The sequence below is a fragment of the Anomaloglossus baeobatrachus genome, chromosome 9 (assembly GCF_048569485.1).
Source record: "Anomaloglossus baeobatrachus isolate aAnoBae1 chromosome 9, aAnoBae1.hap1, whole genome shotgun sequence".
NCBI lineage: Eukaryota > Metazoa > Chordata > Amphibia > Anura > Aromobatidae > Anomaloglossus > Anomaloglossus baeobatrachus.
Genome location: NC_134361.1, coordinates 80,120,224 through 80,144,945, shown reverse-complemented (window position 1 = coordinate 80,144,945; position 24,722 = coordinate 80,120,224). Strand labels below are relative to the sequence as shown.

At 44.5% G+C, this 24,722-nt stretch overlaps 1 protein-coding gene across 1 annotated transcript in view; it reads left to right on the top strand.

Moving 5' to 3' along the window:
- Positions 1-24,722, top strand: part of IL1RAPL2 (interleukin 1 receptor accessory protein like 2) — a 1,148,049-nt gene that overhangs the window by 796,940 nt on the left and 326,387 nt on the right. Inside the window, exon 6 of the mRNA XM_075323820.1 lies at positions 5,232-5,306. Within this exon, the coding sequence (XP_075179935.1) occupies positions 5,232-5,306 (75 nt within the window). The remainder of the gene's footprint in view (positions 1-5,231; positions 5,307-24,722) is intronic.

Here is a 24,722-nt window from a genome sequence, read left to right as displayed (position 1 = left end):
TTTTTAATGTGATTAATCTTGCAATTAATTTTATATGTTTGCACTTTGTATTTTTTTTAATTAAAATACCACAAGTTACCAACTTTGTCCAAACTGGATCGCTAAAGCCTACAAGTTGCTGATATTTCAGAATTCATTTTCGGCCTCTATTCCTTCCTTTTGGAGGAGTTTCTGGTTGTGGCTCATGTATGATAGTTTGGAGGGAGGGTTTTTTTGGAGGAGAGCAAATTTTTCATATATTTTTTTCCTATACATCAATTCTTATAATTTAGTGTCCATATATCAGATGGATCTTTTCCTTCTGCACAAATACTATATGAATCAGTGCAGGGCCAATGACATGCATGTTAGACGTTGTACACATGAGGATTTTTCTGATATCCGTTTTCTTGAGGCCAGGACTTCCTTGCATTAAAAAGGAGTCACATTTTCCAGAGAACTTTTCAAAGCGACAGGAGATCATATAGTTTCCGGCAGAGCATTCATGTGGCCAAAACAACCGTAAAATGTACAAAGCCATAACTCCAATGCTGAATTGGGAAGGCAGGCGAGAAGAAGACATTGTAAAGGGTTGATACATCCAACATTTACTGCTACCGTACACTAGTCCAGAGCTATAGTTGGACATTTGCCATCAAAGTATTTTTTAAGGATTACTGATACTAGGAACCTTTGGCTGTCAGTCAGAGGTGTTGCGAGTAGAGATGAGAAAACCTGAGGTTTGAAGTTCATACCAAAACACAGACTTTACAAAAAAAAAACAAAAAACAAGTTTGGGTTCAGAGTTCGGGTTCTTTACGTATGAACACAACTTGTAGTGTTTGGATGTCTCTCACTGCGTGTAACAACAGCATGATAGCCTGTAGTGTGCACCAAACAAAAAAATTGGAAAACCACCTCCTCTCCCTCCTGCAAGTGATCAATTTATGGCTGGCTGTATGTGAGCGGATACTCGAACTGCCAAATTGGTGACTTCCATTGGGGTTCAGGTCAAGTCTGGGTTCCAAACCGAACTTTAACTAAAGTCTGGCTGAACAACATCGAACTGAACTTCTACGGGTCCGCTCATCTCTAGTAACAAGTAACTTTCCGCTCATCTCTAGTAACTAATAACTCTTATCTAGTTATCCATGTGTACAATGATAGAGGCACACCCTAATATAATTTGTGATTAGTGAGCACCTCAGCAGGGGACCATGTTGTTTCCGAATAAAAATCACTATACAATGACCAAGGCCAATATTTCCACCATATAATGACTATATGGTGGTAGAAACCAGTTCTGCAGAACATCTAACAGAATACATTTATAGATTGTGACTAAAGCAGGCTTTACACGCTACGATATCGGTAACGATATATCGTCGCGGTCATGTCGGTAGTGACGCACATCCGGCGCTGTTACCGACATCGCAGCGTGTAACACAAATGAGCAACGATCAATGAGCACAAAAACATGAAAAATCGTTGCTTGTTGACACGTCGCTCATTTCCTTAATATCGCTGCTGCGACAGGTACGATGTTGTTGTCGTTCTTGCGGCAGCACACATCGCTGTGTGTGACACCGCAGGAGCGACGAACATCTCCTTACCTTCCTCCACCGGCTATGCGGAAGGAAGGAGGTGGGTGGGAGGTTACGTCCCGCTCATCTCCGCCCCTCCGCTTCTATTGGACGGCTGCCGTGTGACATCGCTGTGATGCCGCATGACCCGCCCCCTTAGAAAGGAGGCGGATCATCGACCAGAGCGACGTCGCAGGGCAGGTAAGTGCATGTGGTGCAGCTGTAGCGATAATGTTCGCTACGGCAGCGATCACCACATATCAGCCATATGACCGGGGCGGGTGCTATCATTCTCGACATCGCTAGCCGATGCTAGCGATGTTGCAGCGTGTAAAGCACCCTTTGCAGTTAATGTTTTTTTCTGATGGATTTCTTCATATTTCCAGTCTTTTCCATCTTTTATCACTTCTTCCAGCCATGACTCATCTGCCAAGTTTACAACAAATACACATTTGGCTTCTCACATTTCAGGCATCATCTTCATGTATTCCTAACTTGCGCAAACTCCTCATTCTGCTGTTCATACTCCAATCCAGGGCCTGTTGCTCCCCTCTTTGTCCCTTTTACTGCACTTACTATGTAACATAACAGTGCTGCTTTTGGCCACCACATAACAATAATGTCCACCATTACATAAGAATAAGGCCACTTTTGTGATAAAATTACCCCAAAAAATATTAGTGCTCTCTGTGAAAACCCTAGAAAATAGAAGTTCCCACATTTTCCTCTATAAGGTCCCCATTTGTGCCCCTTTGAAGGTCAATTTTGAAACTACCTCTATAATTTTATGACAATGGACTTTATGTGACCACTTAAGAATTAATATTGTCCCCTGAGTGCCCACAAAAAAAGAATTGTCCCTCAGTGTTCCCTTAAAGGGAATATGCACCCAGAACACTGGAGCGAGTGCCATCTAATAAAACATCAGGTAGCACTTATCCGAGGTATATGGCGGTGTGACCAAGCTCTTAAAATTAGGCTACCAACACAATCAGCATACCACTCTAAGAAAAGTGATGACATCTTCATGCCACTGAAGTCCTATACAAGTAGGACAAGAAAAAAAACAGCTCACCAGACCATAGATAGATGGTGGCCGGAAATCCTGGACTGGTAACCAGGTGCATAAATGGGAGTGGAAAAAATGGAAGTTCCAGCACCGCTCAAAAATGTAAAACATTACTTTATTAGGAATTAAAATAAAAAGCCATGGAAAGATGATCCATTTAGCTACATAAGTAGACCAAATAAGTGTTTGCATCTATGCATTTCAGGCACAACATGGCTTTAAACATGTCATGGTTAAAGGGATGTTGTGCCTAAAACGCATAGACGCAGACACTTATCTGGTCTTCTTATGTAGCGAAATGCTACATAAGAAGCATTGCTGTGCTCGGGTATGCTCGGTGCTCAGCCCAGTGAGAGCTGCTTGCAATATTTGATCTACTCACACTGCATGTAGTTTGCACCAAAAAAAAATGGAAAAACGCAGCGCACCCGCCCCCGGAAATTATATATTTATGGCTGGCTGCATGTGGGTGGAAAACCAAATTCCAATTAATGAAATCCATTGGGGTCCAGGTCAAATCCGAGTTTCAAACCAAACTTTATTGAAAGGGAATTGTTACCAGATTTGGCGACTGTAAGCTGCAGCCAGCATTAGTAAGCTTTTATATACAGCAGCCCAGAATGCTGTATATAAGAGCCCAGGCCATGCTGTAGAACACAATCACTTTTATAATACTCACCTCTGGGGGCAGTCCTGTATAATGGGTTGTCGCTGCTCTCCAATCCAGCACCTCCACTCTGCTGCAATTGACGTTCTGCTTCGACCGAGCCGAGTATGGATGGTGTGCCCAACGTCATCCACAATAGCCGGCATATGTGGTCCTGTGCAGGTGTGCTTTGATCTGCCCTGTTTAGGCAAATCAAAGTACTATAATGCGCTGGCACGAGGAAAGGTGGAAAACCGCCCACTCATGTGCACTACAATACTTTGATCTGCCCTGAACTGAGCAGAACAAAGCGCACCTGCGCAGGACCTCAATGCTGGCTTGTGTGGATGACGTAGGATACGTCATCCATACTCGGCTGGGTCGAAGGAGGACGACAATTGCAGCAGAGAGGAGGTGCCGGACCGGAGAGAGGAGGCACCGGAGTAGAGAGCAGTGGCAACCCATCAGACCAGACCCCCCGCCCCTGTAGGTGAGTATTATAAAAGTAATTTTTACATTTTACAGCGCGGCCTGTGCTCTTATATACAGCATTCTGGAATACTGTATATAAGAGCTCACTGGTGGTGGCCGCAGCTTATAGTCGCCAAATCTGGTGACAGGCTCCCTTTAAAGTCTGGCTGAACTTGCTAAACTGAAGTTCCACGGGTCTGCTTTTCTCTAGTGAAGACATCAGAGGATGAGTATAAGACCGGGGACAAGGACTTTAGATTAAAAGTATCACCCCAGCGCTGAAAAAAATGAAACCCTAGGGTGGTGCTTTAAGATAAGCTTATAATAATAATAATAAAAATAATAAAGAATTTCCATTCTGAGAAAACCAAATGGCACATGACAGTAGATATAAAGGGTACTTACTTTACATGCTGCCATCTCGCTAGCGAGATCACAAGCGATCGTACCTGTCCCCCGTCAGTTGTGAGACACGGGCAAATCGCTGTCCGTGGCGCACAACCTCGTTAGTCCCCGTGACACGCACTTACCTGCCCTGCAACGTCACTCTGGCCGGCGAACCGCCTGCTTTCTAAGGGGGCGGTTTGTGCTGCGTCACAGCGACGTCACACGGCAGGCATCCAATAGAAGCAGTGGGGCGTAGATGAGTGGGCCGTAACATCCCGCCCACCTCCTTCCTTCCGCATTGCTAGCGGGACGCAGGTAAGGAGATGTTCGTCGCTCCTGCGGTGTCACACACAGCGATGTGTGGTGCCGCAGGAACGAGGAACAACATCGCTAATAAACAGACAACGATTTTTGGTTTCAGGACGAACTCTCCGCGGCAAACGATTTCTACCTATTTTGTGATCGTTTAAGGTCGCTCGTAGGTATCACACGCTGCGATATCGTTAATGAAGCCGGATGTGCGTCACAAACACCGTGACCCCGACGATAATTCACTAACGATATCGCAGCGTGTAAAGCCCCTTTAACAGTCCAACATAAGGCTCAGATACAACAAGTTGGCCAAGAATAAAGTCTACGTGACAGGAACCTAATTCTTCTCTATGAATATAACATGGGTTTTGAAAGTTCTTTAATACTAAAAACGAATTCCACTGTAAATCATAAAGGTTCAACAAGGTGACATTAATAGCCCCCCCAGTTTACTCATCCCATTCCTCTTAAACATTCTCTGTATCAGGATGCAGCTTGACTATCATTTTAAGCCTTTGCTGAGTTAGATTGACTTTTGACCCACGGTACTATTTGCAAAAATTTATAGCGTATAGAAAATGTACCTGTCAGAGAAAACCCATCTATAATAATTCATAGAAATTGAAATTGAACTGTTAAATATATTCTGTATAGATAGGCACACTTTATGATGATGTTTACACTGTATCAAGTGTAGCAAAATTAAATGCCTTGCATGATAGAATGTTTCCTGCGCTGTAATTTGTCTCTGACTTCCATTACATTCTCCTGTTCTGTTTTCTAGCTTTACTCACAGCGAAGCCTCCTAAACCATTGTTCCCCGTGGAGAACCAGCCAAGTGTTATAGATGTCCAGCTGGGTAAGTCCCCTTCTGGGAATAATAGCTTCTAAACTTCCACTCCATTAACAGATGGGAAAAATTGCACGTAGCAAGGAAGGTTTATTGCCACTGTTATTACATGCAAATCAATTTGCTCCTTCCCATTTATAATGCTTGAGTATATTGTAGCAGTCGGCTTATATGGCTATGGATATGGCTTTGCTTAGTGGCAGAGACTGTTAATGCTAATTGGTTAAGCTGCATATTAAATACAGTATATGCAATGTTTGCACTTCTGTTTTATGCTGGAAGATTAAAAGGAATATATTAAGTAACAGCTGCATTGACTTATACTTTGCAATGGCTCGTAATATCCCTCCCCCCCACTACTAAATACTGATGGTGCTGACAACAATTAGCCAAAAAGGAGACAATTGCACTCTGTAATGCTAGGATATGAGGAACAATGAATATGAGAATATAGATATGCATTACTGCTATGGAAAACATGAAAAAATTGAGATACTTAGCACACAAAAATGGCCAGTTTTATGTGAGCCCAACGGCAAGGCGATCTCTATTTGTTGGGTCCCTATCACACAAATGCCGCTCATTGGGTTAAAAAGCCTATAATTTATGGGCAGACAAGAACCTGCAAATGGAGAATTAAAATTGCCTAAGGCTGAAGAGCAGGATTGCTCAATGAGAAGGCATGACCCTGTAATCTAAGAAAAAGACTGATGAAACACCCTACCTTTCTAATGTTAACAGGTGCAAACTGAACATTAAAGTTAATAACAAAAAGAAGACAGTTGTACTCTGTAGGTCTAAGATATGTGGAACAATCAATATGGGTGTCAGGCTACCACTAGGTGGCGCTGGGACTCAGGAATGAAACTTCTCCTGAGTGCAATAATTCCGAAGCCCACTAGAGGTCACAGACACAGCGTAGGGATAGTCAAACTAAGGCTATGTGCGCACTTACCGGATTTTTCGCGGATTTTGCCGCGGATTTGCTGCATGTTTCGCTGCAGAAAATGTTCATAACATCTCTGCAGTGAATCACCAGCAAATCCTATGGAGAAAAAAAATCCTGTGCGCACTGGGCGGAATTTGACAGCTGCGTGTTTTGCTGCGGGAATCCCGCAGCAAAAACAAGTGCATGTCACTTCTTTTCCGCACGTCGCTGCGGGATTTCTCTCCATTGACTCAATGTTAATCAAGAAATCCCGCAGGGAATAACGCAGGCAGCAAATTCTGTGCGGTTCACTGCGTTTTCCTGCGTTATTCCCTGCGGTATTTTGCGGTTTACCTCCGGTAATGTGCATCGCCTGTCTGCGGTTTTGCAGGGAAGTGATGTCATTACAGGAAGAGGAAGCCGTGCAGAGTAAACACACACACAGATCACACACACACACATCACAGACACATAGATCACATAGACACAGAACACATAGAACACACATAGAAAGAAAACGGAAATATAGGAAAAAAAGAACGTGGGCTCCGCTGCATATTTACCTTCCAGCCGAGGTAAGCACACAGCGGCGGCCCGGTATTCTCAGGCTGGGGAGGGAGAGGGGCAGGGGTAATGTCCCCCGCCTCACTCCCCCTCCGGCAGCCGAGAATATCAGCCGCAGCTGCCCCGGCACTGTCGCATGCAATATGCGACAATACCGGCGTGTCCTCGGCTCTTCTTGCCACCGTGTAGCAGTGGTGGCAAGGTAATACAAGGGGTTAATGATGGTGGGGGACCACCGCCATTAACCCCAGGCTTGATCATGGCAGCGTCTATGTGACAGCTGACATGATCAACCCGTAAGTAAAGTGAAGAAAACACAGACACCAAAAATCCTTTATTTTAAATAAAACAAACAAGCCTCGTTCACCATTTTATTAACCCCTCCCGCACCAAAGCTCCGGCGTAATCCAGGTCCGACGTCCAGCGCTGCTTCCATCCAGCCGCAACTGTCACAGAGACAGGCTGAATGAAAGCAGCAGAGGTAATTACCGGTCATTTCTCACGGCCGGTAATGTGAACTCACTGCCGACCGTGGGAAATGCAGCGATCTGTCATCTATCTCTCTATCTATCTATCCCTCTGTCTGTCTATCTATCTATCCCTCTATCTATTCTTCTGTCTATCTACTCTCAGAATTAAATGACTTTTTTTTTTTTTTTTTTCTTCAATGTGCTTTATTGCATTGAAAGCAATAAAGCACATCCCAACCCGCACGCGGCAAAACCGCGGCAATACCGCGAATAATACCGCGGTAAAGCCGCAGCAAACCGCGGCAAACCGCATGCGGTTTTCGGGTGCGGTTTCCCGCGGTTTTTTACCGCGGGTGCGGTAATCTTTGAGGGCATGCGGAATTTTCTCAAGAAAATTCCACTTCCCAATGCGCACAGAGCCTAAAAGGGTCAGTGCCAGGATGTCACGTCTGTACTAGGGAGGAAACAAGCACCAGTCAATAAGCAGAGCCGAGGTCAGATGGCGGGGAACAAGTGAACACAGGGGATCGGGTGGAGGACACAGAGCAGGACTGAAATCCAGAGGACAAGGAGGTACAGAGGGAAGGTCGGGCAGGACAGAGGGGGGACAGAACAGGCAGTAGGGACAGAGGTGAGGCAGGACAGAAAGGATGGTGGTCAGATTGGACAGAAGGGTCAGAGGTCAAGACAAACGGTACTGAGTAGCAGGACATGAAACAGAGTACTTTTCACAGGAGACGAGCACATAGCCAAGCCAGAATTATCACTGGTGGCATCCCTAAGGTAGCAGCACCTAGATATGGCGACGTGACCCCTGGAACGAGGCCAGAGCAAACAGGCCCCTTCAAGAGGCAGGATGCATGCACTGGCTCGGAAAAGGCAGAGCCGTGTATGAATCAAGATATGACAGCATGATCCCCAAAACAAAGTCAGAGTAAACAGGCCCCTCCCGGAGGCAGGATACATGCAGTGACTCAAGAACGGCAGAGCCGTGCATGAATTATGACAATGGGAATATAGACATGTATTACTACTATGAAAAACATGTAAAAATTGAGATACTTAGCACATAAAAAATGGCCATTTTTATGTGAGCCCAACAGCCAATGGCAAGGCAACCTCATTTTTGTTGAGTCCCTAACAATTAGCCAAACATAACTTTACCAATATATTCACTGACATTGTGTTCTCCATGTAGTTATTCATAACAAATACGTTAAAAAATAAAATATGAAGGATGGCTTCTATCTGTTTACTTCTTGCATTTTATTTTAAGGTTTGTGATTTTTTTTTTTATATACATATATATTTTGATAGGGTCAGGAGGAACTTTACAGAGCAACAAATCCCTTTGTAGAAATATCGTTGAGCGATAAAATTCTGGATACCTGTAACTTTTACTAGCAGGAGCACTGGAGCTTGCAGTATATTGTTATATTTTACAGTCCTCTGTATAAACAGTTTCAGTAAGCTCCTAAGCTCCGATTAGCGGTGGCTACGAGCAGCTAGAGTTGAGTCATCCAACTCAAAGTTTATGGAATGGATTTAGAGCTGTTTATTGGTGAACGCTCTGTGATAGCTCCAACTGCAATAAAAAAATATACTAAGAAATTAGTCAACATGGTATTTTGGACTTATTTAGCTTAAAGGGTTATTGCCATATCCAAGATCCAAGTCGGGGTAATAATAATAGCAAAAACCTCCACTTATAAATGTAGTATAGTTCTCCTGATATAGCCATGTCACTTACCTCATGTGCAGGGTATTGCAGGACCTTAGGTATCCATAGTTATGACCATGCATATAGTCACAGTTAGTTGCTCGTGGTCATAACTATGGATAACTAAGGTCCTGTAATGCCCTGAACCAGAGGTAAGTGATATAGTGAATCAGAAGAACTATACTAGATTTATAACTGGAAGTATTTGGCAATATTATTACACCTATTACATATTGGGATAGGATCTTGGAGATGGGAATACCCCTTTTAGCTTTTTTTTATCCCAAGGATGGCCCTTCATTTAAAGGGCCATTGCCAATATCGTATGTTTTCCTCTAACAATAAAATAGGGGTTACATTTTTGATCTCTTCAGGTAGGACTTCTGGGATCCACAGTGAACCTTAGATAAGTGCAATGAAACCCCAATGATGGGGCTTCACCTTGGGATTAATACAGTTAGGTCCAGAAATATTTGGACAGTGACACAATTTTCGCGAGTTGGGCTCTGCATGCCACCACATTGGATTTGAAATGAAACCTCTACAACAGAATTCAAGTGCAGATTGTAACGTTTAATTTGAAGGTTTGAACAAAAATATCTGATAGAAATTGTAGGAATTGTACACATTTCTTTACAAACACTCCACATTTTAGGAGGTCAAAAGTAATTGGACAAATAAACCAAACCCAAACAAAATATTTTTATTTTCAATATTTTGTTGCGAATCCTTTGGAGGCAATCACTGCCTTAAGTCTGGAACCCATGGACATCACCAAACGCTGGGTTTCCTCCTTCTTAATGCTTTGCCAGGCCTTTACAGCCGCAGCCTTCAGGTCTTGCTTGTTTGTGGGTCTTTCCGTCTTAAGTCTGGATTTGAGCAAGTGAAATGCATGCTCAATTGGGTTAAGATCTGGTGATTGACTTGGCCATTGCAGAATGTTCCACTTTTTTGCACTCATGAACTCCTGGGTAGCTTTGGCTGTATGCTTGGGGTCATTGTCCATCTGTACTATGAAGTGCCGTCCGATCAACTTTGCGGCATTTGGCTGAATCTGGGCTGAAAGTATATCCCGGTACACTTCAGAATTCATCCGGCTACTCTTGTCTGCTATGTCATCAATAAACACAAGTGACCCAGTGCCATTGAAAGCCATGCATGCCCATGCCATCACGTTGCCTCCACCATGTTTTACAGAGGATGTGGTGTGCCTTGGATCATGTGCCGTTCCCTTTCTTCTCCAAACTTTTTTCTTCCCATCATTCTGGTACAGGTTGATCTTTGTCTCATCTGTCCATAGAATACTTTTCCAGAACTGAGCTGGCTTCATGAGGTGTTTTTCAGCAAATTTAACTCTGGCCTGTCTATTTTTGGAATTGATGAATGGTTTGCATCTAGATGTGAACCCTTTGTATTTACTTTCATGGAGTCTTCTCTTTACTGTTGACTTAGAGACAGATACACCTACTTCACTGAGAGTGTTCTGGACTTCAGTTGATGTTGTGAACGGGTTCTTCTTCACCAAAGAAAGTATGCGGCGATCATCCACCACTGTTGTCATCCGTGGACGCCCAGACCTTTTTGAATTCCCAAGCTCACCAGTCAATTCCTTTTTTCTCAGAATGTACCCGACTGTTGATTTTGCTACTCCAAGCATGTCTGCTATCTCTCTGATGGATTTTTTCTTTTTTTTCAGCCTCAGGATGTTCTGCTTCACCTCAATTGAGAGTTCCTTAGACCGCATGTTGTCTGGTCACAGCAACAACTTCCAAATGCAAAACCACACACCTGAAATCAACCCCAGACCTTTTAACTACTTCATTGATTACAGGTTAATGAGGGAGATGCCTTCAGAGTTACTTGCAGCCCTTAGAGTCCCTTGTCCAATTACTTTTGGTCCCTTGAAAAAGAGGAGGCTATGCATTACAGAGCTATGATTCCTAAACCCTTTCTCCGATTTGGATGTGAAAACTCTCATATTGCAGCTGGGAGTGTGCACTTTCAGCCCATATTATATATATAATTGTATTTCTGAACATGTTTTTGTAAACAGCTAAAATAACAAAACTTGTGTCACTGTCCAAATATTTCTGGACCTAACTGTATATCACAGTTACATCAGCCATTTTTATTATTATTATGATGTAATTTTGGGTTGTTGTTTTTTTCTTTCTTTCTCCTCCATTGAATACTTGGTATATGGGAATGCCTTTTGCTAGTCTAAGTAGAGGGAGGGTCGACAGTCTATGTTGGTGTCATGAGTTTTAGGTAGGCTGTCTCACATTTAAATTACAATGAAGCGCAGTTAACTGTGTCCAGTAACAGGTGTATATGGTTTTATCTCATGGAATAGGTATTGTGAGGTAGCACGGTCGGCTGCGCAGCAGAAGACACGGGATCCAGGCATTAAGGTTCACAGCACACGGTTTTAATGTCCAAACAAAAGTCCATAACACAATACATGTGCCTCTCCAGCAGAAAACTCAGGGAGTTCTGTTCACTCCCTCACACCCGGCACACCTGCCCTCGTTCCTGTTTCCTTTTAACCCTTCCTTAAGCCTGTAGGGAAACAGCATTAACCCTATAGTGGATTTACTTCCTATCATGGAGTGAGCACAACCTGGGCGAGACATACCGGCCATCATAGATAACCCCGGTCACAGTCTCACATACCCCCCCCCTCAGTTCAAGCGTGCGGGGTTGAACTCCCGCCATCAAACACGGGCCGCAGGACAAGGCATCGGCGTTGCCCTGCAACCTACCGGCCCTATGTTCAACCGTAAACCGGAAGTTCTGCAGAGAAAGGAACCACCGGGTAACCCGGGCATTCCGTTCCTTGGCGGACCTCATCCAGACCAGTGGAGAGTGATCCGTCACCAAGCGAAACTGCCGTCCCAGCAGGTAATAGCGTAGGGACTCCAAGGCCCACTTGATCGCCAGGCACTCCTTCTCCACTACGCTATAATTCCGCTCGGGAGGGGTGAGCTTCCTACTTAAGAAGGTGACGGGGTGTTCCTCCCCCTGAACCACCTGAGACAGCACTGCCCCCAGGCCGACCTCTGAGGCGTCAGTCTGTACTATGAACTCCTTCCGGAAATCAGGGTGTACAAGAACGGGCTGTCCGCACAGGACCCCCTTCAGGGCCCGGAAGGAGTCTTCGGCCTGCGGAGTCCAGCGCACCATGACGGACTTCTTGCCTTTGAGAAGGTCCGTCAAGGGGGCTGATAGTCCCGCAAAATCCTTTACAAACCTCCTGTAGTATCCCACGATACCCAGGAAGGCCCTAACCTGCTTCGTGGTCAGGGGTCTAGGCCACTTCTGGATCGCCTCAACCTTGTTAATTTGGGGCTTAATCACTCCTTGGCCTATCACGTAGCCCAAGTAGCGGGCTTCCGTGAGTCCCAACGCACATTTCTTGGGATTGGCTGTCAATCCGGCTGTTCGAAGCGCGTCCACCACCACTTGTACCTGTTCCAAGTGGGTCTGCCAATCGGAGCTGTAAATAATGATGTCATCAAGGTACGCTGATGCATACGCCTGGTGGGGTTCCAGCACTAAGTCCATCAACCTCTGGAACGTGGCCGGAGCGCCATGTAACCCAAAAGGCAAGACAACATAGTGGAAGAGACCCTCCGGCGTAACAAAAGCGGTTTTCTCCTTGGCGGACTCCGTCAGTGGCACCTGCCAGTACCCCTTGGTCAGGTCGAGCGTGGTAAAATACCGCGCCTGTCCCAGCCTATCAATCAGCTCATCCACTCTGGGCATGGGGTAGAGATCGAACTTGGATATTTCGTTCAATCTCCTAAAGTCATTGCAGAACCTTAAGGAGCCATCGGGTTTTGGTATTAGGACAATCGGACTAGCCCATTCACTCCGGGATTTTTCGATGACCCCCAGGCGTAACATTGTCTTTACTTCCTCCGATATGGCTTGTCGTCGAGCCTCCGGTACCCGGTATGACTTCAGGCGTACCTTCAGGTGGGGCTCGGTGACAATATCATGTCGTATCAGACTGGTCCTACCGGGCAGCTCGGAGAAGACATCGGGGTTCTGCTGAACCAACCGTCTGGCCTCTCGCCTCTGAGTCTTGGTGAGGGCTTCTCCAATCCTTACTTCCGGTTCGTCCTCTCCGGAGGTCGCTGGAGCCGGAGGTGAACGACCCGAAGAGGAGGGAGATGGGGAAAAAACAGCCATCAGGCTTTCCCGTTCCTGCCAGGGTTTTAATAGGTTGACATGGTATATTTGTTCAGGTTTCCGCCTACCGGGCTGCAATACTTTATAGTTAACCACCCCGACTCTTTCCTTTATCTCGTAGGGGCCTTGCCACTGAGCCAGGAATTTACTCTCCGCCGTGGGGATTAATACCAACACCCGATCCCCGGGTTTAAAGGTCCGCACAGTGGCTTGTCTATTGTAGCGGCCGCTTTGCGCGGCCTGAGCCTCCTGTAAATGCTCCTTCACAATTGGCATAACCGCGCTTATGCGGTTCTGCATACCCAAAATGTGTTCAATCACACTTTTATGGGGGGTGGGCTCTTGCTCCCATGTTTCCTTTGCCAGGTCCAACAATCCCCGGGGATGTCGCCCGTATAACAACTCAAAAGGCGAAAACCTCGTGGATGCCTGTGGCACCTCAAGGATGGCAAACATCAAATAGGGAAGCATCATATCCCAGTTTTTCCCGTCTTTTGAAATCACCCTTTTTAGCATGGTTTTCAGGGTTTTATTGAAACGCTCGACTAAACCGTCCGTTTGAGGATGATACACAGACGTACGCAACTGCTTGATCTGGAGTAGCCGGCATAGCTCTTTGGTCACTTTAGACATGAATGGGGTCCCCTGATCCGTAAGGATCTCCTTGGGCAACCCCACCCGGCAGAACACAGCAAACAACTCCCGAGCTATAAGCTTTGCTGCAGTATGTCTGAGAGGTATCGCCTCGGGATACCGGGTGGCATAGTCAACGATCACTAGGATGTGTTGGTGCCCTCGAGCGGACTTTACGAGGGGCCCCACCAGATCCATCCCTATCCGTTCAAAAGGGACTTCTATAATGGGTAACGGTACCAACGGACTGCGAAAATGGGTCAGGGGTGCGGTAAGCTGACACTCCGGGCAGGTTTCGCAGAACCGTTTTACCTCCCCAAAGATTCCGGGCCAATAGAACCTTTGCAATATTCGCTCCTGCGTTTTCTTGACCCCTAGATGGCCACTCATCAGGTGTTTATGAGCCAAGTCGAGGACCCGCCGACGATGCGGCTGGGGTACCACCAACTGCTCTACCCCCACGCCCCGTATTTCATCTACCCGGTAGAGTAAATCCTGCTTAAGAGCGAAATGGGGGTACCTTACCTGGGCACCGGGCAGCTGTGCCACCCCGTCAATTACTGTCACCCGACTCCGGGCATGTATTAATGTAGGGTCCTGGAGTTGGGCAGTCCCAAACGTATCCGGGGACGCCTCCAACTCCGGGATGGGTTCGACCGTCTCAGCCTCTCCTGCCAATACCTCTAGGGGCGACCTATCGGGTTCACATTCTGTCCCTATCATGGGGACCCCTACGGCAGGTGTCCCGGATTCAGGATTGTAGGGCTCAGGTCCCGGACTGACCAATATCTGAGGAGACTTAGGGGGTCCCTTCCATAAAGTCCAAAAATAGGGCAGATCCCTTCCTAGGATCACGTCATAAGGAAGAGTGTTAAGAAGTCCCACTTCATGTTGCACCTGACCGCAAGGTGCTGTGATGGTGACAATCCCCGTGGGATAGTCTCGGCGGTCCCCATGTATGCAAACCACCCCCACGGTACGTCCTGTGGCCTTTACTTTAGCCCTCAAGGTGGATCGCACAAGGGTCACTAAGCTTCCGGAATCCAACAATCCTGTAACCGGACGTCCATTCACCTGTATTTGGCACAAGTGGGGCTCCGTCTCTGGGGAGACCAGGTCAGCGGTACACACCACCTGAGCATACATTGAACCCCGCCGGGTAACCCCACAATCCATGGGCTCCGTGGTGAGTGGACACTGGGCTTCCATATGTCCCACCCGCTGGCACCGCCAACATCTAATGGGGACGGAAACCCCCTTGACGGGTTGTCGTTTAGGGTACAGAACCTTCCGGACCTCAGGATTGGCGGCCGCGGCCTCAGACGGGACGGTAGGGGACTCCTGCACCGTTGTCGGCGGTGGGTCCTTGGCCCTAGGCTTGGAGGGGCCGGACCGACAGGCAGTACGCAAAGTCTCAGTGTCCCGTATCAAGTCCTGCGTAGCCACATGCCGCTCTACCAGGGACACTAACTGGTCCAGGGTACTCGGGTCACCCTGTCCTACCCACCGTTGAACGGTGACGGGTAAAGTGCGCACAAAACGATCCACTACTACCCTTTCCACCATCTGCGCCGGGCTCAGAGTGTCAGGCTGCAACCATTTTTTTACAAGATGCAACAAGTCATAGGCCTGGGAGCGTACGGGTTTGGCTTCCTCATAGAACCACTGATTTACCCGCTGAGCCCGTACATAGGTATTCACCCCCAACCGTGCCAGTATTTCGGCTTTTAGGGTCACATAGTCAATGGCGTCCTCGGTACAGAGGTCCAGGTACGCTTTTTGGGGTTCCCCCGTCAGATAGGGCGACAATACCTCAGCCCACTGGGGGGTCGGCAGCTTTTCCCGCTCGGCCACCCGCTCAAACACCGCCAGGAACGCTTCCACATCATCCCCCGGGGTCATCTTTTGCAACGCTTGTCTCACCGCTTTCCGGACGCTGCCGTCATCACTCGGTCCCGGGGTTGTTGCTGCCGGTCCGGCACGGATCGACTTGGCCAGGAGAACCATCTGTTCTTGGTGCCTTTTTTCCTGCAATTGCAAGGCTTGCTGCTGACGTGCATTGGCCTGCTCCATCTGTTCTTGGTGCCTTTTGTCCTGCACTTGCAAGGATTGCTGCTGACGTGCATTGGCCTGATCCATCTGTTCTTGGAGTTTTCTTTCCTGCACTTGCAAGGATTGGAGCAGGTGTGCATTGGTCTGTTGCTGCTGTGCATTAGCCTGAGCCAAATGCTTTAGTATGTCCTCCATGGCGTCGCCGGGTTTGGGCTGTAGTATAGCCGCTCGAATCCAGGACATGCGCAGCTGGGTCACCAGGGATGGATGCTACACCTCACCGGCTGTCATGCCTGCATTCTCCACCATATGTGAGGTAGCACGGTCGGCTGCGCAGCAGAAGACACGGGATCCAGGCATTAAGGTTCACAGCACACGGTTTTAATGTCCAAACAAAAGTCCATAACACAATACATGTGCCTCTCCAGCAGAAAACTCGGAGTTCTGTTCACTCCCTCACACCCGGCACACCTGCCCTCGTTCCTGTTTCCTTTTAACCCTTCCTTAAGCCTGTAGGGAAACAGCATTAACCCTATAGTGGATTTACTTCCTATCATGGAGTGAGCACAACCTGGGCGAGACATACCGGCCGTCATAGATAACCCCGGTCACAGTCTCACAGTATATAAAGATGTTTTTATGTATTGTTCATATGCCTACGATTAAGAACTTTGTTTAAAACGCATCAGGCCTTTAGGCACTGCGCCCCCACATGAATTTTTTATTCTCGACATGCAAATAAAATATTGAAGATTTTAATGAAGAGACTCCTGGTGCCGGAATTTTCTCCTGTTTTTCATTGCTGGATATGACTCGTATCCAGCCACTTGTTCCAGGCACCTGTGTACTGTTGGAATCCGGTGAGGCACCACTTTTCCCCTTCCATGCTCCTGGTCAGGTGTGGCAAAGGAAAAGGAGTTGTCTTATGAAGAAAGTAAGCTTTAAACAATAGATCTTATCTTAATAATAGGTTTGACAAATGGATTTTAAATATAATGTTCCTGTGCCAAGAAAATCTGACAAATGTGCCCCTGCTATTTATTGTGTAATGGCCATGTCTGACTGCACAGGGACATGATCTCATCATTCCACATCTCCTGGGAAGGGGGGGGGGAACAAAAGACAGCATACAGGACAGCATGAAATTGCAGCTGCTGTTTTCTATGAGGTAAAACCTTTTCCTGTCTGTTTAAAAACAATGTTTTACCTCACAGAAAAATCATCTGTGATCCTATGCTGTTCTATCTGTATACTCTTGTGTCCTTCCCTTTGCAGTAGATGTGGTATGATCAGACCATGTCTCTGTATGGTTAGACATGGGTGGTTTCAAATGCAGCATTTTGTGTGGAAAAACATTTATTTTAAAACAAAAATTGAAGTTAAAAAGAATGGAGAATAAAAAGGAAGGTCTTATCATTCTCTGTCTTACCAGATACAGTTCTGGGTTTGGAAGGTCTTCTCATTCTCTGTCTTACCAGATACAGTTCTGGGTTTGGAAGGTCTTCTCATTCTCTGTCTTACCAGATATAGTTCTGGGTTTGGAAGGTCTTCTCATTCTCTGTCTTACCAGATACAGTTCTGGGTTTGGAAGGTCTTCTCATTCTCTGTCTTACCAGATACAGTTCTGGGTTTGGAAGGTCTTATCATTCTCTGTCTTACCAGATACAGTTCTGGGTTTGGAAGGTCTTCTCATTCTCTGTCTTACCAGATACAGTTCTGGGTTTGGAAGGTCTTATTATTCTATGTCTTACCAGATACAGTTCTGGGTTTGGAAGGTCTTATCATTCTCTGTCTTACCAGATACAGTTCTGGGTTTGGAAGGTCTTATCATTCTCTGTCTTACCAGATACAGTTCTGGGTTTGGAAGGTCTTATCATTCTCTGTCTTACCAGATACAGTTCTGGGTTTGGAAGGTCTTATTATTCTCTGTCTTACCAGATACAGTTCTGGGTTTGGAAGGTCTTATCATTCTCTGTCTTACCAGATACAGTTCTGGGTTTGGAAGGTCTTATCATTCTCTGTCTTACCAGATACAGTTCTGGGTTTGGAAGGTCTTATTATTCTATGTCTTACCAGATACAGTTCTGGGTTTGGAAGGTCTTATCATTCTCTGTCTTACCAGATACAGTTCTGGGTTTGGAAGGTCTTGTCATTCTCTGTCTTACCAGATACAGTTCTGGGTTTGGAAGGTCTTATCATTCTCTGTCTTACCAGATACAGTTCTGGGTTTGGAAGGTCTTATCATTCTCTGTCTTACCAGATACAGTTCTGGGTTTGGAAGGTCTTATCATTCTCTGTCTTACCAGATACAGTTCTGGGTTTGGAAGGTCTTATTATTCTATGTCTTACCGGATACAGTTCTGGGTTTGGAAGGTCTTATTATTCTATGTCTTACCAGATACAGTTCTGGGTTTGGAAGGTCTTCTCATTCTCTGTCTTACCAGATACAGTTCTGGGTTTGGAAGGTCTTGTCATTCTCTGTCTTACCAGATACAGTTCTGGGTTTGACCCCAAAAACTTTATAAAATATGTAAGTATTTCCCCCCTTCAAATAAATATAATAGAATTTTTAGCTACTTTGGAATTCAGAGGATTAAATTAATTCAAACTGTCTTATTCTGCTAGTCTTCTTATTATTGTAGGCTTCCTCATCATATACACACTGGTTGCCGAACAGCCACACATGGTGGGACAAGACTGCATTGTAAAGCTTGTACTTACTTGAATTTGCCATGATTAGGGCTGGTAGTTTACTATCTCAGACTACATAGTAGCACCCTGATAACCACATGGTTAGACGGATTGGTCTCCTCTGTCGCCTTGACAGACTCCCTCAATTTGTGAGTCATAATTGCAGAGTGCCATTGGTCCACTATCCTACCATATTGAATCTTGTATTGAACACTGACATGTAGAGATGAGTGAATCCATGGCAGTTTGGTTCAATGGCTTCAGCCGTACTTTAGATAAAGTTTAGTTTGGGACCTGGACTTGACCTGAACCCCAATGGAAGTCACTAATTGGCAGTCTCGGTCTCTGCCCACATGCAGCCAGCCATAGACAGAATACTTCCTGGGGTAGGTCGCTGGGTTTTTCCATATGTTTTTTTGCACACTACATCCAAGCACGCTGTTGTTACCCCCAGTGTGAGTCGATCAAATACTGCAAGCAGCTCACACTGGGCTGATCACCGAGCGTACCTGAGCACAACAATGCTCGCTTGAGTGGTTTGCATATGTAAAGCACCTGAACTCCGAAGCCTGTTTTTTTTTTGTAAAGTTTGTGTTCGGTACGAATACTGAACACTGAACCTTGGATTCGTTCATCTCTACTGACATGACAATACCCTGCAATGCAATATAGCAGTTTATTGTACAATCCCTTAAGCATCATATACCCTAAAACTCACTTCTCCTATTTTAGTCAAAATGCTAAGCAGGTACCTTCTGTTAAAAGTGTTGTCCACTTCTTGGACAACCTCTTCTCATATGCCATGTTTGGTCCCATTATAATAATAAGCTTATACTCACATCCTGTGATGGTGAGAGCTGCAGCTAGTCACTCACATTTTGTGTTGATTACTTATATGTCTGAATGTGGGGACAGTGAAACCAGCAGTGATTGGGTGGGGGGTTTGTGTGATGTCACAACCTCACGTGAGACTCGAAAATGCAAGCGTCAACACCGCTGGAACAGTGTCAGCACAGGAGAAGAGTATAAACTTTTTTAATTTAATGGGGTCAAATATGGGGAATGAGAAGGTGTTGTCCAAGTAGTGGACATGCATTTCTTCTACCTCCCCAGTTTCTAAAAAGTTGAGACACTGTAAAATGTAAAGAAAACAAGAATGTAATGAATTGGAAATCTCTTATAGCCATATTTTATACACAATAGAACACAGTTCAGAAAGTAACTTTTCAACATTTTTCCATTCAATTTGGAAAAAACTCATTTAGAAATTGATGGCAGCAACACATCTTGTAAAAGTTGGGAAAGGTCCATGTGAAGTGCATTCACAGACAATGGTTTCTGGAACTATTCCTTTGTCCATGTAGTAATTTTTATCATGCCCATTTTTAATGCAGTGCTACCTGAAGTCCCATAGATCACAAGCATCCAATATTGACTATCGTCCTTGCCCCTGGGTGATGTGGATTTTTCCAATCTCAGAAATGTTTGATTATTATGTACTGCAGATGGTGGCAGTCTTTGGATTTTATGTTGAGCAACATTTTTCTGAAATTTTTAGATGATTTATAGATGCAGTTGTTACAGATTGCTGAACCTCTAACCATCCTTGCTTCTGGGAGACTCTGCCTCTCTAACAGCTCTTTATATGCTGTCATGTAACTTATTTTAAAATTTATTTTTCATTAGTACCACTTATCTTTGCAGCCTTTAGTTAAAGGGGTTGTCTATTCTGAATCCACAAGTCTGTAGTCACTCTATGTGTCAATCTTTGTGACTGAAGGTTTATGAATCCTCATATTGCGCACACTGAGGATTCACCGGTTTCAGAGCCAGGAATGGCTGTCATGTGTCTGCTTGTATGTGATATGCAGACTCTTGGTCAAAAACCAAATAGTTGGAATGGCGTGGCCTCGCTCAATACAAATATATTGAGTGAGAGTTCTGCCCTCTGGTCGGATTTTGGCCAAGAGTATGTATATCACATACTCGCAGTCTTTGTGACAGCCATTCCTGACTCTGACACTGGCAAATCCTCACAGTGCACAGTGCACACAATAAGGATTCATACATCTGCAGTCACATAGAGTGACACAGAGTGACTGCAGACTTGTGGAGTTACACCGGACAAGTCCTTTAACCTGTTCCATCTTTTTCAAGTACAGTTTTTCAAATGGAATGAGGAAATGTCTAACTACTTCTATTGTTGGGTTAAATTTGCTTAATTAGTATTTGTCTATTTGCACTTTTACATTATAGACACATTAGTCCTTTCATTATTAGCAGGTCATGTTCCGTTTCCAGGCGAGGTCTGTATAGCAGAGACCTAGGATTATTTTTGTATCCTTTCAGCTCTGAATGGGTTAGAAGTCATAGCGGGCTCTTTCTTCAAGTGACAATTTCCAGCTGACATTTTTTCTGAATTTCCATTTAGGACTGGAAGGACTTGTCATTTCTTCTGTCTAGAGAATCTGGTTCACAGCTGAAAAAGTCAGCATTGTATTTGCAAGCCGTAGGCTGTTTTGTACAGGGTCTGCCCTGGCAAATTAGCACTTCTACAGGGAGTCCGTAACACAGTTTTGCCTGTGGCACCAGACAAGACATGTGCTGGTCAAGTGTTAGTATCTGCGCTCGTGCGTCTGTCAGGACAAACCAGCCGGAATTGCAGAATTGTTTAATAATGGAGGCAATGAAATGTGGGTAATTATGCTGTCCTGATGAAGAAATAATGTAAAACTCATTTTGCCGTTTTTAAATATTTTGATCGCTGACATTAGTCCAATTTAAAGTTTTCAACCTAATAAATTGTGTTTAATCTGTGAAGGTGACAGAGATTTGCACATTCATCGCAATGAAAGGTTCATAAGTTTCCATAAGGTCTACATCCATGACCTTTTATTAATTTTCCAATTGGAGCTACTAGAGGACATATAGATGTAGCAACCAAGATCTATCATTAAAGAGGTGGTTCACTACTCTGCAATAGTGGTCACATCTCTGTAAAACTGATAAGGAAGGCTTTTTCTAAATAGCTTGTTCAGCCAATTCTGCCTCTGAATGGCGCTATTGCGGTTTGCTTATCCCCATAAAGTTATTCTCCAGGCTCCATGACCTCTGAGATTCGGTGAGGTCAAGTCAACATCCAGTTGACCCAACATCACCGAGGCCGGCCCCAGTCTTCCTGAATGATTGGTCTGTGGGCAGTGTTTCACCACTTATCACAGCCCAGTATCACAGCCCAGCATGTCGCACACTCTCTTTTTTGTTGCAGAGCGCCGCAAGCAGAAAAGATGCTGGGCTGTGATGAGACTGGGGGAAAAATGGGGGTGTGTCTTACAAACCGCCTAAGGCTTACCGGGGCAGTAGTGGTGGCACAGGGTTGGTGATTCTGTGGGCTCGTGGGGTGTTGCGGCAGCTGGCGCCATTGATCTGTGAGCTGCTTTTAATCTCCCGCAGTTGACAAGATCAACTTCCATAAAATGGCCATGGAGGCGGCGCATGCGCAGATAGGGCTCCATAGCCATTTTTTTGCAGTCCATTGCATCAACTGCGGGAGATTCAAAGCAGCCAGTTGGCAGACCAATGGTCCTCATTGGCGCAACACCCCACAAGCCCGAAACAGTATCGCCGACCCTCCACACACTGACCCTCTTAAGCTGTGACACTCCCTCCTCCATACCTGCAACATCACCTACCCTGTCTCCTTGGACCTTCTGAGCCGCTCCACCACAGCAACTCCCCCTAATGAGTATGGCTCTAGCGGAATTAAATTTTAAAATATGTGGTGTTCATTGCTATGTCAGCCAAAAAGGTTCCCGACCGCTGCTCTGGGGGCATGTCTTTAAGCAGTTTGGCACTATGGGAAACACCACCTTGGTAACGACCATAAAATTATTACTAAAAAAAAGGCTTATACCTCTGAAACCAAATGGCAGATTTAACAAAAATTCACAGGGGGTCAGTGGCAATAAAATGAGAACAAATACTGGCTGTTTTTGAACTGATTATAAAGCCAGTAAATAAAGCAATAAGTTAATTTTCCATTTTCGGCTGCAGAGATATATGCCTTGTTTAGCTAGTATTTATTTTATTTTGAGTTATCCCTTTGTGTAGAAAAGTGATTCACTTAGTTCTCTAAAAGGAAAGTCTGCTGATGGCCAAGTGCAAGAACACGCTGATGAAAATGTTCTAAACCAGCAGCATAAAATGTGTTAGATTGTGATTGAATTACTGTACGCTTGTTCTTACATCTTGTTTCCTGACCCAGAATACGCTGCATATTACGGCAATAATCCCTTAATAAAGGCAAAGTGCTAAAGCTCCTGACAAAGTGATCGAATTGCGGTAGTTACGCCGATAGCTTTTGTTTTCAGAGTCGTTATTTTGTTAGCATCAATAATCTATAAAAGTTAGCAAATTGAAGTCGAAAATCAAATGTGAGCATTATGCATGCATTAGACTTATTGTACAAGTTTACCTTTCATGTGTTTTCTTTAAGCTCTGGGGTAGTTTTATTGGGTGTATATGTAATTGAACAGAATATTGCATTTCCTACTGATACAACAAAGCTGAAAAATGAAGCATTATGATAATGTAAAATGTTCTTTACTTCAGTTTGTTTTCATTTTATAGATTGATTTTTTGTTGCTAGAAGCATTTAATCAAGTCAAATAATGGTGTGTCAAATCTTCTTATTCATTGTGGATGTAATGTTTTTTGACAGTTTGTAACAAACTATAGAAACAGACTTTACTGGAAGTCATATATACACTGCTTCATCACATTCAGCCAAGTTAAGACAATCTAAAATATATAGATTTCTATAGATTTAAACATTACTTCTTGTGTTAAAACAAATTGTCAGAACTATGCAAACTGCATAGACTTTGCATTTGATTCATTAAAACATTCATTAAAGAGGTTTTTCTAACAACAAGTAATTTTTAAAGTTTATTTTAATAAATAGATATTGGAATAATAAGTTCCACAATTGGATGTGTTTAAAAAAAATGTTCCTGAGGAGGGAGCAGCTGGGTCACAAGTTTACTCGTGGTTGATGCAGGAACAGAAGACTTCCTGTTTCTACATAGAACAGAGAAAAGAGAAGAATTTACTGGGATGTGTTTAAAAAAAATGTTCCTGTGCGGAGATAATCTTATATATGTGTCCCTGCTATGTACTGTATACCGGGACATGGTCTGATCATACCACATCTCCTGGGCTTTGAAGGAAAGAAAAGTGAATATACAGATAGTTATTTGTGATCTCATACTGTGATTACTGTGATGTCTTTATGCTTTTTTATTTCCTCCCCTGCCTAGGAGACGTGTACAATAGGACCATGTCCCTGTAAGGTCAGACACGGCCATTACACAGTACATACCAGGGGAACATTGTATAAGATTATCACAGCACAAAAACATTTTTTTAAACACATCCCAGTAAATTCTTCTGTTTTCTCTGCTTTATGTAGAAACAGGAGGTCTCCTGTGCCTGCATCAATCATGAGTAAACTTGTGACCCAGCTACTCCCTCCTGCCAGGGACTTTTACAGTGATGACTCATGCAAGGAAAAGACACTTCCTGTTTCTACATAAAGCTAAGAAGGAAGGATTCAGTTAGTCAGTTTTTAATCCTGTGATGTCATAGACCTAATGGGAAACAGAAATACACAGTGCTATATAATTTGATGACTCCAAAATATTAAGAGGATAACAACTTTGATGTTAGTGCTTTTTTAATAGTCCTGCAATTTAGTATTTGGCCAAATGGATTGCAACATGTCTTATCTTTTATTTCCTTAGTAGATGAAGCACTGCTAAATTTTATTCCTTTCTTCACACCAAAATGAACATACATACAATCATGGCTGAAAGTGTTGAAATTGTTCCAGAAAATGAAGTATTTCTCCCAGAAAATGATTGCAATAACACATGTTTTGTTATGCACATGATTATTTCCTTTTTGTGTACTGAAACAACACAAAAAACAGGCAAATTTGACATAATTTTATACAAAACTCCAAAAGTGGGCTGAATAAAATTGTTAGCACTCTCAACTTAATATTTGGTTGCACACCCTATAGACTAAATAGTGGCAATCAGTGGCTCCTATAACCATCAACAAGCTTCTTACTCCTCTCACCTGGAATTTTGGACTCTTCCTTTGTAAACTGC